This window comes from Schistocerca americana, chromosome 3, assembly GCF_021461395.2.
Source record: "Schistocerca americana isolate TAMUIC-IGC-003095 chromosome 3, iqSchAmer2.1, whole genome shotgun sequence".
Classification (NCBI taxonomy): Eukaryota; Metazoa; Arthropoda; class Insecta; order Orthoptera; family Acrididae; genus Schistocerca; species Schistocerca americana.
In genome coordinates this window covers 344,576,420-344,591,841 of record NC_060121.1, presented here as the reverse complement: position 1 = coordinate 344,591,841, position 15,422 = coordinate 344,576,420, and the positions used below count along the sequence as shown (strand labels likewise).

General features: G+C 42.1%; 1 protein-coding gene across 2 annotated transcripts in view; it reads left to right on the top strand.

The window, feature by feature from the left end:
- Window positions 1–15,422, top strand: part of LOC124605801 (integrin alpha-PS2-like) — a 793,741-nt gene that overhangs the window by 704,772 nt on the left and 73,547 nt on the right. For both annotated transcript variants that reach the window (XM_047137699.1, XM_047137698.1), the window contains exon 6: window positions 2,632–2,680. In XM_047137699.1, the coding sequence (XP_046993655.1) occupies window positions 2,632–2,680 (49 nt within the window). The remainder of the gene's footprint in view (window positions 1–2,631; window positions 2,681–15,422) is intronic.

Genomic DNA, 15,422 nt, shown 5'->3' with positions numbered 1-15,422 from the left:
TGCCCGTCGACCTGGGACCGGACCGCAGCGACGCACGGATGCACGCCAAGACTGTAGGATCCTACGCAGTGCCGTAGGGGACCGCACCGCCACTTCCCAGCAAATTAGGGACACTGTTGCTCCTGGGGTATCGGCGAGGACCATTCGCAACTGTCTCCATGAAGCTGGGCTACGGTCCCGCACACCGTTAGGCCGTCTTCCGCTCACGCCCAAACATCGTGCAGCCCGCCTCCAGTGGTGTCGCGACAGGCGTGAATGGAGGGACGAATGGAGACGTGTCGTCTTCAGCGATGAGAGTCGCTTCTGCCTTGGTGCCAATGATGGTCGTATGCGTGTTTGGCGCCATGCAGGTGAGCGCCACAATCAGGACTGCATACGACCGAGGCACACAGGGCCAACACCCGGCATCATGGTGTGGGGAGCGATCTCCTACACTGGCCGTACACCACTGGTGATCGTCGAGGGGACACTGAATAGTGCACGGTACATCCAAACCGTCATCGAACCCATCGTTCTACCATTCCTAGACCGGCAAGGGAACTTGCTGTTCCAACAGGACAATGCACGTCCGCATGTATCCCGTGCCACCCAACGTGCTCTAGAAGGTGTAAGTCAACTACCCTGGCCAGTAAGATCTCTGGATCTGTCCCCCATTGAGCATGTTTGGGACTGGATGAAGCGTCGTCTCACACGGTCTGCACGTCCAGCACGAACGCTGGTCCAACTGAGGCGCCAGGTGGAAATGGCATGGCAAGCCGTTCCACAGGACTACATCCAGCATCTCTACGATCGTCTCCATGGGAGAATAGCAGCCTGCATTGCTGCGAAAGGTGGATATACACTGTACTAGTGCCGACATTGTGCATGCTCTGTTGCCTGTGTCTATGTGCCTGTGGTTCTGTCAGTGTGATCATGTGATGTATCTGACCCCAGGAATGTGTCAATAAAGTTTCCCCTTCCTGGGACAATGAATTCACGGTGTTCTTATTTCAATTTCCAGGAGTGTATATTCAAAAGCTTCCACCTAACATAAAGCAAGAAACTTACTTACACAGCTGTGGGATCAGATCATAAGTTGTGCTTGGACAGCTCAGTCAGTAGAGCACTTTCTCATGAAAGGCAAAGGTCCCAGGTTCGAGTTCTGGTCCAGCACACTGTTTTAATCTGCCAAGAAGTGTAAAATCAGGACACACTCTGCAGCAGAGTGAAAATTCGTTGAGGATAAAGCAATAAATAGGGAATTCCTATGAATTCAAAAGAAAACTGAAATATGCCTCATTAGCCACTATTTCTACAAATGATCTAGATTCAGTTATTGAAATGTTCTGTTAGCTATATTATCAATAGCAGTGTTCATTGTAAAGCTGCATAACAAGTAGTAATGAACTGCAAGTAGGACTCGTTTATACAGGTGTTGATAAATATTTTCTTTGAAAACTGTAATTGAGTAAATATTAAGCTATCAATAACATAAAAAAGCACCTATTTAGTATAACTGAAGGGGAAGTAGCTGTTTTGCAAACTAGCAGTTTTCTTCCTAATTTACCTGATTGAATTTAGCTGTCATAAGCAAGAGTCACATTAAGCAATTTAGTGATAGCTTATTCTTGATACAGAATATATTCCTGTGATTTCCTTGTCTTTTGTTAATGTACACCTTAACTTATTCTACGTCCCTGTGGTTCTTGTTCTTGGTAGGGTTCACAGAACACAGTGAACGACTCAGGAGAGGCTAGTGATATAATGGACAGTACCAAGGCCAAACTGTGCATAATATATTTCTTAGTTTGATTAACAAGTGATCTACATAACATGGTAATACATGACATAACATGATAGTCTGAACACTCAGATCATTACAATAAAGTAGATTCTATGACTTAATTAATTTTTTTATTGGAACAATCAACATTACACTTACGTAACTTTTTGTCACTAAAACTTCTACACTGCAAAGAAATATAAGTGATTTTAGGCCCATGTGCAGCTCGAAAGACAGTTTAACTTCACTTCCTTTTTCTCATCTGGTAAGCACTGAGATACCATGAACCACTACTATGAAATTTGATTGTCACTAAAGTAGAAATGATTTTCTAATGTCTTCCTTAATTTCATATGTATCTATCTTAAAATTAAGAATATGTTACTTATATCGCATTGCTTCCGATACCCTCATATGTCCTCGGTTATTTCAAAGTGCGATATGAAAAAAAAGTTGCTGTATTCCTATGTGTGTCACTGGAAGATTCCACCTTAAGAAAGTTAATCAGAGATCGCTTTCATAAATACTTTCATAAATAATGACAGTCCCCACAGTGCAATCTTTATTTGGCAACAAATACGGAAATGTCCTTCCTTATATTTCATAATTCTTTTCTGCCAGTGTAGAAATTTCTCCCTACTTTTTTGAGCCCTTTTACTCTAGGCAGCTTATGAACTGCAGAGAAGGGCTCTTAGTATTGACAATGGTGCCAATATTCCATAACAAAAATGATCCATGCGGTATGGGATATTTTCTCCAGCACACTTTTTGAATGTTCAATTCAGAAGTTATTTGTCACACATCATAATTCCTGTGGCCATTTCTTTGTCTCTATTGCATTCATTATCTTTTATTACTATTATTTTCAGGATGGAGATCGTGTGTTCATAGGAGCACCAGGCAGTTGGTATTGGCAAGGTGAGTTTTTGTTCACATTGATCTAGAGATATATATTGTACCCTCTCCAGCTCCAGACATTTCATATTTCATAATGCTGTTTCGTGTCATTCAATGATACTGGTCACAGGATCTGTATTCACCCAGTTGTTACTCATTTGTATGGTCGTTATACAGATGATAGTGCCTGAACTAGCTTGTTATTTGAAAAATGAGTGAGTCAAGTGCAACATGCTGTACCTGAATACTGCATTTAGTTGGCCATGGCCAGACTCAGACTCCACCAGTACACCGCTGTGCTAGAGATTGTTCGAAGATTATTACCTGTAAAAAAAAAATTGACTGTTTTAAGCATTGCCACAGTGACACACCCAAAAGAATTGTTGACAAAAATTGAAATATTTGAATTTCAGTGTGCCTTGTAAGCAAAAGTACATGGCATGGTGTAATCTTATTACAGAAGGATTGCATCATGTTATGCTTGATTCCAAATTAAGATGGCATACATAATCAGTTAGTGGAAGTGAGTTATTATTTTTGCTAATTATTGTCTGATCATTGGTGCTTACAGTGTTTTGACTAGTTAGTAAATGCCAGGTACATTTCTTATTTTGGCATAAGAATGAAATGGACAGCTTCTCATCTTGTTGCATGAGCCCCCATAGTTCTGTAATGACATGGTATTTGGGTGGCTGATGGGTGTTGCAAGAGGCAATTTACCCTATAGAAAACAATTAGTCATACTTCTGCTGTATATATAACCTTTCCTGCTCATCCCACGTGACACCACACGCAGCTGGTAGAACAAACCTGCCCAGCCTCCATAATGTGAAATGAAATCTCATTCTGATGTAAACTGCTGATGATCTGATGATACAGGGATTAAATCCTTTTAATTTCAGCACCACAAATTCTATTGTTATTTTTATTTACATTTGTTTTGCCATGTAGTCATCAAATAATGACTTCTGCAAATGTCTTAGTGTTTATAAAGTTATAGTACATATCATATTTGTGTATAAAGGTTTAATACACAATAGATTTATCTACAAAGATTAATACATAATACATACAGCTTAGAGTTCTTTCAGTGAGTACAGACATTTATTTACAAAAAAAGATTTTAATTTTGTTTTAAATGGGTCCACAGTGTGTGCTCTTATGGATTCTGGCAAATTTTCCTATAACTAGCACCCTGACACTTTTCTAAACACATAAAACAAACTATCACTCAGCTGTAACTGTTTGCCACTTGCATTATTTGTGCTTGTTCTTTTCAGTCAAACCAGAACCACAAAATCATGTTATGTCACTCCTTTAAACAAAACGTCAGTACTTATTTGGTAAAAGAAAGCTCAAATTGGACTTTGTTTAGATTTTAATATTTTGATTATTCATTGCACTGTTAATGCATTAATTGCAATACCACTCAAAAGTTACTGATTTCATTTTAAAATAAACTGACCAGTTGAAAGATGACAATTGTGGTAACCAGATAACACATGAAACCGATCCAAGTAACACAAATATGGCTTTATTCATAAATCTCTGAACAATAATGGAAACATGCCTCTCGTAACTCGACATATAACGAGATACAGAATGACTAATGCGAGCAGGGTAACTGGATGAACATAGGGAGAGTGAGTCAGCACTGCTTGATGCATATACAAATGCGACTCGACGGCGTGGCAGAGACTGCACCAAGCAGAGACAAGCGGTCACACCACACTTGGTGCACTCGCACTCACACACATTAGTATCAGGATACAGCACTCCTCTCCCTTGAGCTAAGTTGGTGCCCATGCAATGGATGAGACACCGTCAGCCCAATGAGGGACATGTACATCGGATCCGGAGCTGTGGCAGCTGATGGAGACAGAAGGGATGGGACAATGTGCCAGGCACAGGGCCAGAACACATGAGGATGCGGGCATGCTTGAGGACAGTGGGCCCATGCAGCCAGCACCCAACGACATCACTGCAGAGGAGATTGCAATTACCATTTCTGCAACATCATCAGCAGGCAGGTCTCATTGCATAGATGGGGCTGGACACACTGGTGATGATAGATAGCGAAGGTAATGATGGAAAGGGGGCCAGTGGAGGTGGCTCAACCAGAACAGCAAGCTGTAGCAATGGAACTGAGGCCAGAGATGGACTAGCATCCAGTGCCAGCAATCTGGAACCCCAGGTCACTGTACGTAGAGGAGGCAGCCAATTGAATGGGGACACCTCCACAGCAGGCAATGGCAGACTCGAGGTGGAGGGCAGTGGGACAGGCTATGGTGACAGGGGTCACACCCACAAACCAGTAGCTTCTGGCAGGGAGGAGGAGATTCAACTGATCAAAGTGGCAAGTCACCAGCCCATCAGCTGTACAGACAACACAAAGATGGCATCCCTGCACGCAGACAACAGTGGCCAGTATCCACTTGAGCCTGCAATCAAACACTTGTGCCCACACCGGCAATCCCAGCACAAAGTGGCCAGATGAATCTGACAGTGGCAAGTGTGGCACAGGCCGCAGAATGTGGAGGAGCATGCCTGACTCCTGGCCAAGAAGCAACACAGCCGGGCTCCACTCCTCCACAGGAGTGAAGTGATAGGTGCTCAGAAAATGGAGAAGGGAGTTGTCAGGTGAGAATCCACAATAAACTTCTTCATCTGGGACTTGAACATATGCATAAATCATTAGGCCTCATTGAGGGTGGAGCACATGACAAATTCTGTGACAGGAACAAAGCAGTTGAAAGGTGTGAGAAACGAACTGGAGGTCTCTGTTGGAAACTAAGGTACAAGGCAAAAGCCTCAACAGCATGTGAATTGTGACCTCAGCCAATGTCAACCCTTACCAGGAAATGTAAGGAAACTGGGTTAATGTATTCACAACCAAGAGCCAATGACAATTTAAGAAGGGACCTGCAAAGTCTACATGAATGCATTCCCATGGCCAGTGGGGAGCGTGCTATGGGGACAGGGATGCCCTGGGAGCTGCCTGTTATTTGGCACTCAGCTCACAAGCTGAAACAAAATGGACAATTTCGCCATAAAACCCTGGCCAAAAAAAATATGTCTCCTAGCTAACAGTTTAGTGCATGAAACTCTCAATGGCTCTTGTGGAGAGGGCATAGAACCTCACACTGTAACACAGAAGGAATGACTACTCTGGGAGAGAGGTTTTCTGTGGACAACAGCAAAACACCATCAAAAACAGGGGCGATACTGTAAGGGAAAATAGTTGTACAGGGGGTCCAAAACCCAATCTGGTGGTTCATCTGGCTAGCCCTGTTGCAAAAACAACCATCTAACAGAGAACCATGTCAGCAACAATGACAGCTGCTACATGCGAGCTCGTAAATGGGAAACCATTGACTGCAGCCTGTATTTTGATATCAAGATGGAAGCAAAGCAATTCTTCACAATCAAAATCGGTATCAGGACCCACAGGAAGGTGGGACAAGGCATCCACATTGGCATGCTTAGACATAGGTCAAAAATGGATTTCATAATTGTACAGAGACAAGAACTGTGCCCAGCATTGTAGGTGGTATGCTGCCTTGTCAGGCAAAGAAGTGTGAGTGTTAAACAAGCAAACCAAGGGTTTACGGTCAGTATAAGGTGGAACTTGGAGCCATACAAAAAAACATGAAATTTCCAGATAGCATAGACTATGGCAAAAGCCTCTTTTTCTACCTAAGAGTAACACTGTGGTGCCAGAGTGAGAGATTTTGAGGCAAAAGTAACAGGCTGCTCAGAACCATCAGCCTATTGGTTGGATAGGACCACAGTGAGGCTGTAGTGTGGGGCATCAGTTGCCAAAACTGCTATCTGGTCTGGAGAGAACATAGTTAAACAAGGGGCCAAGAGTAGTATGGATTTCATCATTTGAAAAGCACATTTGCAGTCTGGGCTCTAGCAAAAAGATACATTCTTGCATAACAAGGCATGCAATGGGTGGGCCAATGTGGTTGCCCTCAACAGGAATTTATGGGCGTAGGCCGTTTTACCTAGGAAAGCCTGAGGCTCCTTCGTGGGTGAGGGGTGAGGCATAGACAGAACAGCAGAGATGTGGTCTGGCAGATGCTGAAGCCCATCCTGCGATACCTTGAACCCCAAATAAACAATAGAAGGCTGAAAAACCTGAGATTTGACGAGGTTACACCATAAGCCTGTGGACTGTAAGACAGAAAACAAAGTGCTCAAATTTTTCAAGTGATCAGCCATGGAAGAGCCCACACAACAATATCATCCAGATAATTAATGCAAACGAGAACAGCAGTAATCAATAGCTCTAAAAATCATTGGAAAATAGCAGGGGTGCTAGCCACACCAAAAAAAGGTGCAAATAGTGATAGAGACCAAAACAAGCATTCAAAACCATCACTCACCTAGACTCTTTGTCCACAGGAACTTGTAGATATGCTTCAAAAAAGTCAATTTTAGAATAGTATTGGCCACCCAATATATTCGCCAACAGTTCCTTCTGGCAAGGGAGAGTATACATATCCACGATCAACTGCGCATTGACAGTAGTACTGAAATCGCCACAGAGGTGAAGTTTCCCCTGTGGCTTCCGAACTAGATTCAGTGGAGATGACATTCACTAGTTATAGCAGGTTGCACTAACCCTAAGAGGCTGAAGTCTCTCTGATTTTGCTTTCACTTGATCTTTCAGAGTGACAGGAATGGGACATGCAAGACTTAAATGAGGCCGAGCTGTGGGTTTCAAAGAAATTCACACAGTGTTCCCAATGCCTGATAGGACACAAAATGAACGGCTTCAGTGACAGAAAATCCAAACACCTGGAGTGCATCCATCCTGAACAAGTTCTCAACACCAATATCAGCAACCACCAAGAATCTAATGGAACAAACCACTGGCTTGTAAGAGGTAGATGCCGTAAATTGTCCTAACAGTGCAATGTTGTGTTTGTTGTAACTGACCAGCTTCCAGGTGACTGGTGTCAATGACGGTGAGCCTAAACTCCATAGGTTTGAATTCAGTAACATCACTGCAGCACTTGTGTTGACCTGTAGCCAGAGCACTTGGCGAAGAACACTTTACTCGATAAACAGTTTGGGAGTAGTCACAAGCATTGGAGTCCCACAGTTTATGTCCATGTCCATGTCCATGTCCATGTCCATATCCTGATCAAACTTCGGTAAATGACACATAGAAGCAATGTGGGTTCTCTCCTGGAAAGCATTACAAGTAGCCCAGTGCCTACAGCATGCTGAAGATTCATGCTGGACAAAACAGAAAGGACAAGATGGAAACAGGAACGCTAACGATAGTGCTCTGGCAGTCGCGGCTGCTTGGGCCGACCTTGGTCTCCTCGGCGATGGGCTGACATAATTACTGCAGCTACTCCCGCTTCCTCATAGTCATCATAGTGGACCAAGCTTATGACACTGCTGCCACATTGCCCCACACTTCAATCTGGTCACCCACTGCCCAAGAAACTTCAAAAGATTGTGCTATTTGCAAAACTTCTGCCAATGGGGTTCTCACAGAGCGAGGTCTTCTGGTGCATTTCCTTGCCCAGAGATAAACAGATAACTGCGTCACACACCATAGAGACTGCATAAGAGTCATTATGGATATCAGTAATGACTTAACACTTACACCTAAAGCTGTGAAGTTCAGGTGCCCGGGCAGTGTATGGCAGGTTTGGTTTCTGGCAGCATCAGTAGAATTCAACTTGCACAGCTATTACATGCATTCATTTGCAATGGTAGGTGGACAAAAATATGAACATGTCATCAAAAGCAAGAGCTACCAGTTCTTATGAAGAGGCAAGCTGATGCACTATTTGATACATTTTAGGTGGAATCCACAAGAGAAGAAGGCTTTGCACAAATTCAAGTCTGCCACACCAAAAGTCAAAAAAGACTGTCTGAGTCTTTTTTTGTGGGGTTCCCAACCCTTGGTGAGCTATCATATGGAGGAAAAATGAGTGGATGGACCGGTGGAACAATAATCTGTCTGTTAACAGAAAGCTGTTAATGGAAGCTGACAAAGTGGTTACTGCCAAAGTAAGCATGGCATCAGTTACTGCCAAAGTAAGCATGGCATCCATTGTGACTAACTTGTTGAAACCACATTAATGACTGCACACGTGGATATCATTCCAAACTCGTTGCCAGTCATGTAGTAAAACAAATATGGCTTTATTCATAAACCTCTGAACAATAACGAATATGGCTCTCATGAATTCACTTGTAACAAGACACAGAACAACTGATTTGAGTGGTACAACTGGATGAACATACAGAGAGTCAGTCAGTGCTACTCCACGCATATATATGTGGAAGTGATTGGCAGATGGTACGGCAGAGACAGTGTCGAGTGCTTGTCTCCCACAGGCAACCTCCAGTGGTCGGCCTGTGCTGATACAATTGGCAGCCGATTCGAGCATGCAAGCATGCGTACACACACACACACACACACACACACACACACACACACACACACACACACACTCCCTCTCTCTCTCTCTCTCTCTCTCTCTCTCTCTCTCTCTCTCTCTCTCTCTCTCTCTCTCGGTGCACACAAACTTGCATGCACTCGTAGCAGGACACAGCAACAATATTTGCAAAGATCGTACTGTCAAAGAACAATAAGACTGCCACCCTTGTCCCTAGAGCATTTTGTCCATTTACATACCATACAATGCAGCAATGACATCTTTTGAATGATGCTACTTCAACTGTTTCGTGTAGTAAGTTGTAATGTACAACAAGCTATTTGCATGTTACTCTAAACCGGGGTACCTCTTGGCACTAAAGCTATAGATGACACAAGAGGAAGTTTACTCTTTAGTAAAAAACAGATTTAACAAAATGAAGGTACTTGAGGTTCGACAAAACGTGTTGTTAAGTTCATTATTATAACTATCTGTAATTAATTGTACATTGATGTTACATATGAAGGACTATACCAAACACTTTGATCAGTTTATTGGATTAACCATCTTCCACCACATTGCACAGTGATCATCTGACACAACCGGTTCACAGAGACCTTCCTAATGGGAATCAGATCGATCTGGCAAAACTGCCTTTGTCCATCAACAGTAGCTCTGTTTGACTTGTAGACCTCTTCTAAGACAACTGCCCTCTTTCCATGTCTTTAGTTTTTAGTTGCCATATCACCATGCCCACCCAGCACTACCATTTCTCTCAGCTGACTCATGCACTGACACTCTTTCAGTTGACTGACTTGTTTACATTGTGAGCCTTTCATTACTATGGCCATCACCCAGCCATTAATTATTTAACTCTTACAAATTGGCACTATGCTGGTTCATGACTTAATGCTTAACAAACTGGTATGATATACAGACAAAAATAAAATTCCAACTATGAACTGTTTGCACTTTAATAGTCCTTCAAACACTTAAATTTTAACACAAGCAACTAGTGGTTGGTACACCTTTTTTTCACTTGCTCAATAATGAATAGCCTCAAGGTTATGCAAGAAAGGCAGTATTTCTCTCATATTTATGCACCAAAATGCATTTCATACACACACCTAAATTAGTGCAAAGAAGCTTTTACACATTAGTGGCACAACACAAGTTTAGCCAAACACTAAAAGCAATGATTTTCTGACATTGTTATGTAAAATCATTTGTGTAGCAATCAATCTGGCACCAACAATAACTGGTAATGAGTTATCAAATTACACCATAGGCTTACAAACTGACTCTTTTTTTTAAATTTTCTTTAAGCAGTTCTTTTTGTAGCATGTTCAGCATAGTACACTTTGAGGAGTGCTGCATTAAAAACAATGGGTCAGTAATTTTGTTGTTATGGCTTATTCAATTTAGCTGCTATGTAAAACATGTTGGTAATATCCTAATCTTTTCACTTGCTATAGATAAATTGTGTATTATTGCAGTTTACTACTGCTATTATTATTATTATTACTATTACTATCACTATCACAATCATCATCATCATCATCATCTTCCTTTCAAAGAATAGGCTGTTGCCTGTTCTGAAATCATAAACAAAATTATTTTCATATTTTTCAAAGTCTTCCAACATCTCTTTTCTCATTTGGATTGTAGTTGAGAACCTTCTGGGGAATTCTGTGACCTGGTTTGCTCATGAGGTGTTGTCTCCAATCTTCATGATATTTTTAATTTTTTTCAATCATGTTGAAAATATTTAGTACTGCTCTAATATCTTCATTTCTAATCATGTCTCTACTTGTGCAGCCCTTCATCTGCAATGCACCTTAAGTGCCATGTGGGAGGGTTTGCATACTTCGATGAAGCTAAGTGCTGTGCTGGCAGTAACATTGCTACTGGCAGTCACCCAAGCTAGAGCAGTCTCAAATAGGGAGCCAGACAAAGTGAACCCCAAAATTTAGGATAGAGAGGACTCTACAGGAACAGAGAAACAAGCTTCTCTAAGAGACACAACCTCGACAGAAAATTAGGCATGTTGCAATACCTAAAGATGGCAGCCCCATCATGCAACTTAATGTGCACGGCACTGATAATGCAGCCAGGGGATTGTAAAATTACTGATAAAGTCAAATTACTGATGAACTCACAAATAGCCTCAGATAGTTTATTATTATTATTATTATTATTATGTTTCCTTTCTCAGATTTTATTATTATTATTATTATTATTATTATTGTTATCAACATTATCATTACAGTTTTGCTAGCATGTTTACAGACGGAACAGTAGCTCAGTTGGATGGATTGAGTTAAGATTTGGTCTCAGCATTCACATTAAATTATTTGACCAAATAACACAAAATGAATAGTCATACTGATATTTCTTGTGCACAGTTGTGCTGCTCCTAAATATAATTCAACCACCTTAAACACTGTGTACCATTATTTGATTCAGATACACGTTGAGGAGTTACCACCGTGGTTTTTCTTACTTCATTCTTATTGAAAATCTGGTTGGTTCCTTCAGCAAATTCGCAACTAAAGAGAAGCCTGAGGGAGCTGCAGTGATGCAATACATCATTTATGTGTGTTAGAAAAAATGTTCTGTAGAGTAGTTATCTGAGTGTGATTGGGATGCAGTTTGGAGACATTAGTTGTACCTCAAAGATTATTGTAACCAGGGCTAATGATTGTCATACTGGTTAATGGTATGAAAAATTCTGTGTGTTTTGGGCATTCTAATGTTTCAGATAAAGGACAACTGTCCTTGTCAGTAACGATTATAAAATTTTTGATGTTCCTTGAGTAAAAACTTCTATTTCTGGGAAGGTCCACAAAAGGAGATAATAGATACAGCTCAAGTCACTGCTTAACCTAACACTAAATGGCTTTTTCCATGACATTAAAGGAAATTTTTTGTGCTGTAGGATGGAGGTGACAGACAGCCAAAGTTCTTGCCAAATGACAACATTAAGCAAAGAGATGCCACTGAAAAGAGTAAATGGATGAAGGGAGGGTAACCAGTGAACATATGGTTCACTGATACAGAAGTGAATGTGTTATTATGTGGGTGATAAGTTGGATAGACTTCGATAGAGGGTAATCTGTGAGAGGCATTTGGAGCTCAGTGAAGAATAGCCAGAATTTAGACAGAAGAGTATGGTTAAGATGTACTTGTAGATTCTTGATCTGAACTCCAAAGTGACTGGATAGGTAATTTGATTCTTCTCAAAAGCATTTAATGAGAAATGCAGATTTTGAATTGAGTACTTTGTCTTGCGTTTCTGTAGAAATGGGAAGCCTCATGAATACAGCAATGAAAAAATATGTGTAATGCATACAGCTGAATGAAAAAGTTTACATTTCGAAACATAGATTGTGAGACAGCATTCACAGAGTTTTCCTGAACAAAGTGCACTGCTTATGTGATGATTGTGTTTTAAGTTGTCCTTTATTAGATGAAAATTCAGAATGTTTAGGACTGTGGAATTTCAAGTTGAAAAATATTGTCCCTCTGAAATTAATTGGTTGGGCTTTCTAATGGAGCTCTAATTGGTTTTTATCACCAGGAATTGAAGCATTTTCGGAATTTTCAGAATTTTCTGTGTATCTTTTTTCTAGAGATTTCAGAGATCAGAGGACCTTGTTTCTAATTATGAAGTAGTTGCAAGGTGATTTATAGAACTGAATCCTTTATTCAAACACACAATTAACTGCATTTGTGGTATTCATGTATGAAGTATCAGACATTTGACCTTGCCTCAAGATGACACACTTACATTACAGTCAATAATCATTATAGTTCATGTATTTTATCAGTGCATATGAACATGTTCAATCATTGCCCAATCTAGAAGTTAGCATATACAAAAATGAAATAAAGAATGAGTAGAGAGTAAAATTTCCACTGGTGTGCTTTGAAGAAAGAGTATTGCTGTGATAGTGGGAACACGAATGTTAGGGAAATCAGCAGCCACCGTTTACACATAAAATGAAATACATAATCTGTCAAGTAAAGAAAATCTACAGCTTGACTCAAGTTATGATTAGTTGAGATCCCTCTATGTTAATGGGGACATGAACAGTGTAGATCTGCTGATAATACAACACACTGCAGCTGTCCAGCGAATTTTGCAAAGCTGATTTTATTTTTAACAACCTTTTATTGTACTTGTGGTACAAAGTTACAGCGAAAGTTTTTAGTCAAAAAGATAATTTTCTTCATAAATTTTGTTTACCATGCTGCTCTGTCAGTGAATGCATCATTCAACAGCCAGATCATTTGATGGAGTTGATCCAATGGTTACTGTCTTCTCAGTCCCTATAAATACACTCCTGGAAATGGAAAAAAGAACACATTGACACCGGTATGTCAGACCCACCGTACTTGCTCCGGACACTGCGAGAGGGCTGTACAAGCAATGATCACATGCACGGCACAGTGGACACACCAGGAACCGCGGTGTTGGCCGTCGAATGGCGCTAGCTGCGCAGCATTTGTGCACCGCCGCCGTCAGTCTCAGCCAGTTTGCCGTGGCATACGGAGCTCCATCGCAGTCTTTAACACTGGTAGCATGCCGCGACAGCGTGGACGTGAACCGTATGTGCAGTTGACGGACTTTGGGCATGCGGGAGGCCGGGTGGACGTACCGCCGAATTGCTCAACACGTGGGGCATGAGGTTTCCACAGTACATCGATGTTGTCGCCAGTGGCCGGCGGAAGGTGCACGTGCCCGTCGACCTAGGACCGGACCGCAGCGACGCACGGATGCACGCCAAGACCGTAGGATCCTACGCAGTGCCATAGGGGACCGCACCGCCACTTCCCAGCAAATTAGGGACACTGTTGCTCCTGGGGTATCGGCAAGGACCATTCGCAACCGTCTCCATGAAGCTGGGCTACGGTCCCGCACACCGTTGGGCCGTCTTCCGCTCACGCCCAAACATCGTGCAGCCCGCCTCCAGTGGTGTCGCGACAGGCGTGAATGGAGGGACGAATGGAGACGTGTCGTCTTCAGCGATGAGAGTCGCTTCTGCCTTGGTGCCAATGATGGTCGTATGCGTGTTTGGCGCCGTGCAGGTGAGCGCCACAATCAGGACTGCATACGACCGAGGCACACAGGGCCAACACCCGGCATCATGGTGTGGGGAGCGATCTCCTACACTGGCCGTACACCACTGTTGATCGTCGAGGGGACACTGAATAGTGCACGGTACATCCAAACCGTCATCGAACCCATCGTTCTACCATTCCTAGACCGGCAAGGGAACTTGCTGTTCCAACAGGACAATGCACGTCCGCATGTATCCCGTGCCACCCAACGTGCTCTAGAAGGTGTAAGTCAACTACCCTGGCCAGCAAGATCTCTGGATCTGTCCCCCATTGAGCATGTTTGGGACTGGATGAAGCGTCGTCTCACGCGGTCTGCACGTCCAGCACGAACGCTGGTCCAACTGAGGCGCCAGGTGGAAATGGCATGGCAAGCCGTTCAACAGGACTACATCCAGCATCTCTACGATCGTCTCCATGGGAGAATAGCAGCCTGCATTGGTGCGAAAGGTGGATATACACTGTACTAGTGCCGACATTGTGCATGCTCTGTTGCCTGTGTCTATGTGCCTGTGGTTCTGTCAGTGTGATCATGTGATGTATCTGACCCCAGGAATGTGTCAATAAAGTTTCCCCTTCCTGGGACAATGAATTCACGGTGTTCTTATTTCAATTTCCAGGAGTGTATTATAGGCTAGTCATTTACAGCACAGAAGGCCAGGCAGTGATACTCACTGTAGAAATGAGGGATGTTAGATAGAATACCCAGCTTGTGGTTTCCAATATGAAGAAGGGCAAAACTTTGTCTATTCTCTGCAGTAGGTCCACTTAGCAGATAAATTCCTTAGGTGGATCATCATATGAATCTCTAGAATTTCAATATATCATTATTACAGCTTCTGATTATCTCATTAATGACTTTTTTCAAAGAAAATTTAAGGAGGTGGATCGGAATTGATGGATACATTGATATACTCCAGCACTTTAACTATGCTCCACTTAGATTATAAAGTCACTGTGAAGAGAAGAATGGAAAGAAGAATATTTGAAAGAACTGTGATGGACACTCATTGCATGGTGTATTACAGAACATCCCTGATGAATGGTCAGGGAAAGTTTTGTAAAACAGGAAAACAAGCTTATGGAGAATACATAGTAAACCATAGAACTACAGAGGTTGGTCTGTAAACATTCTTATACGAAAAAGTTTTAAAATACATTAGTTATTTTGTGTCTCTTATCTTCCCAGTTACAAACAACATACATTCAATAAAACTGACAAGATTTTTAGT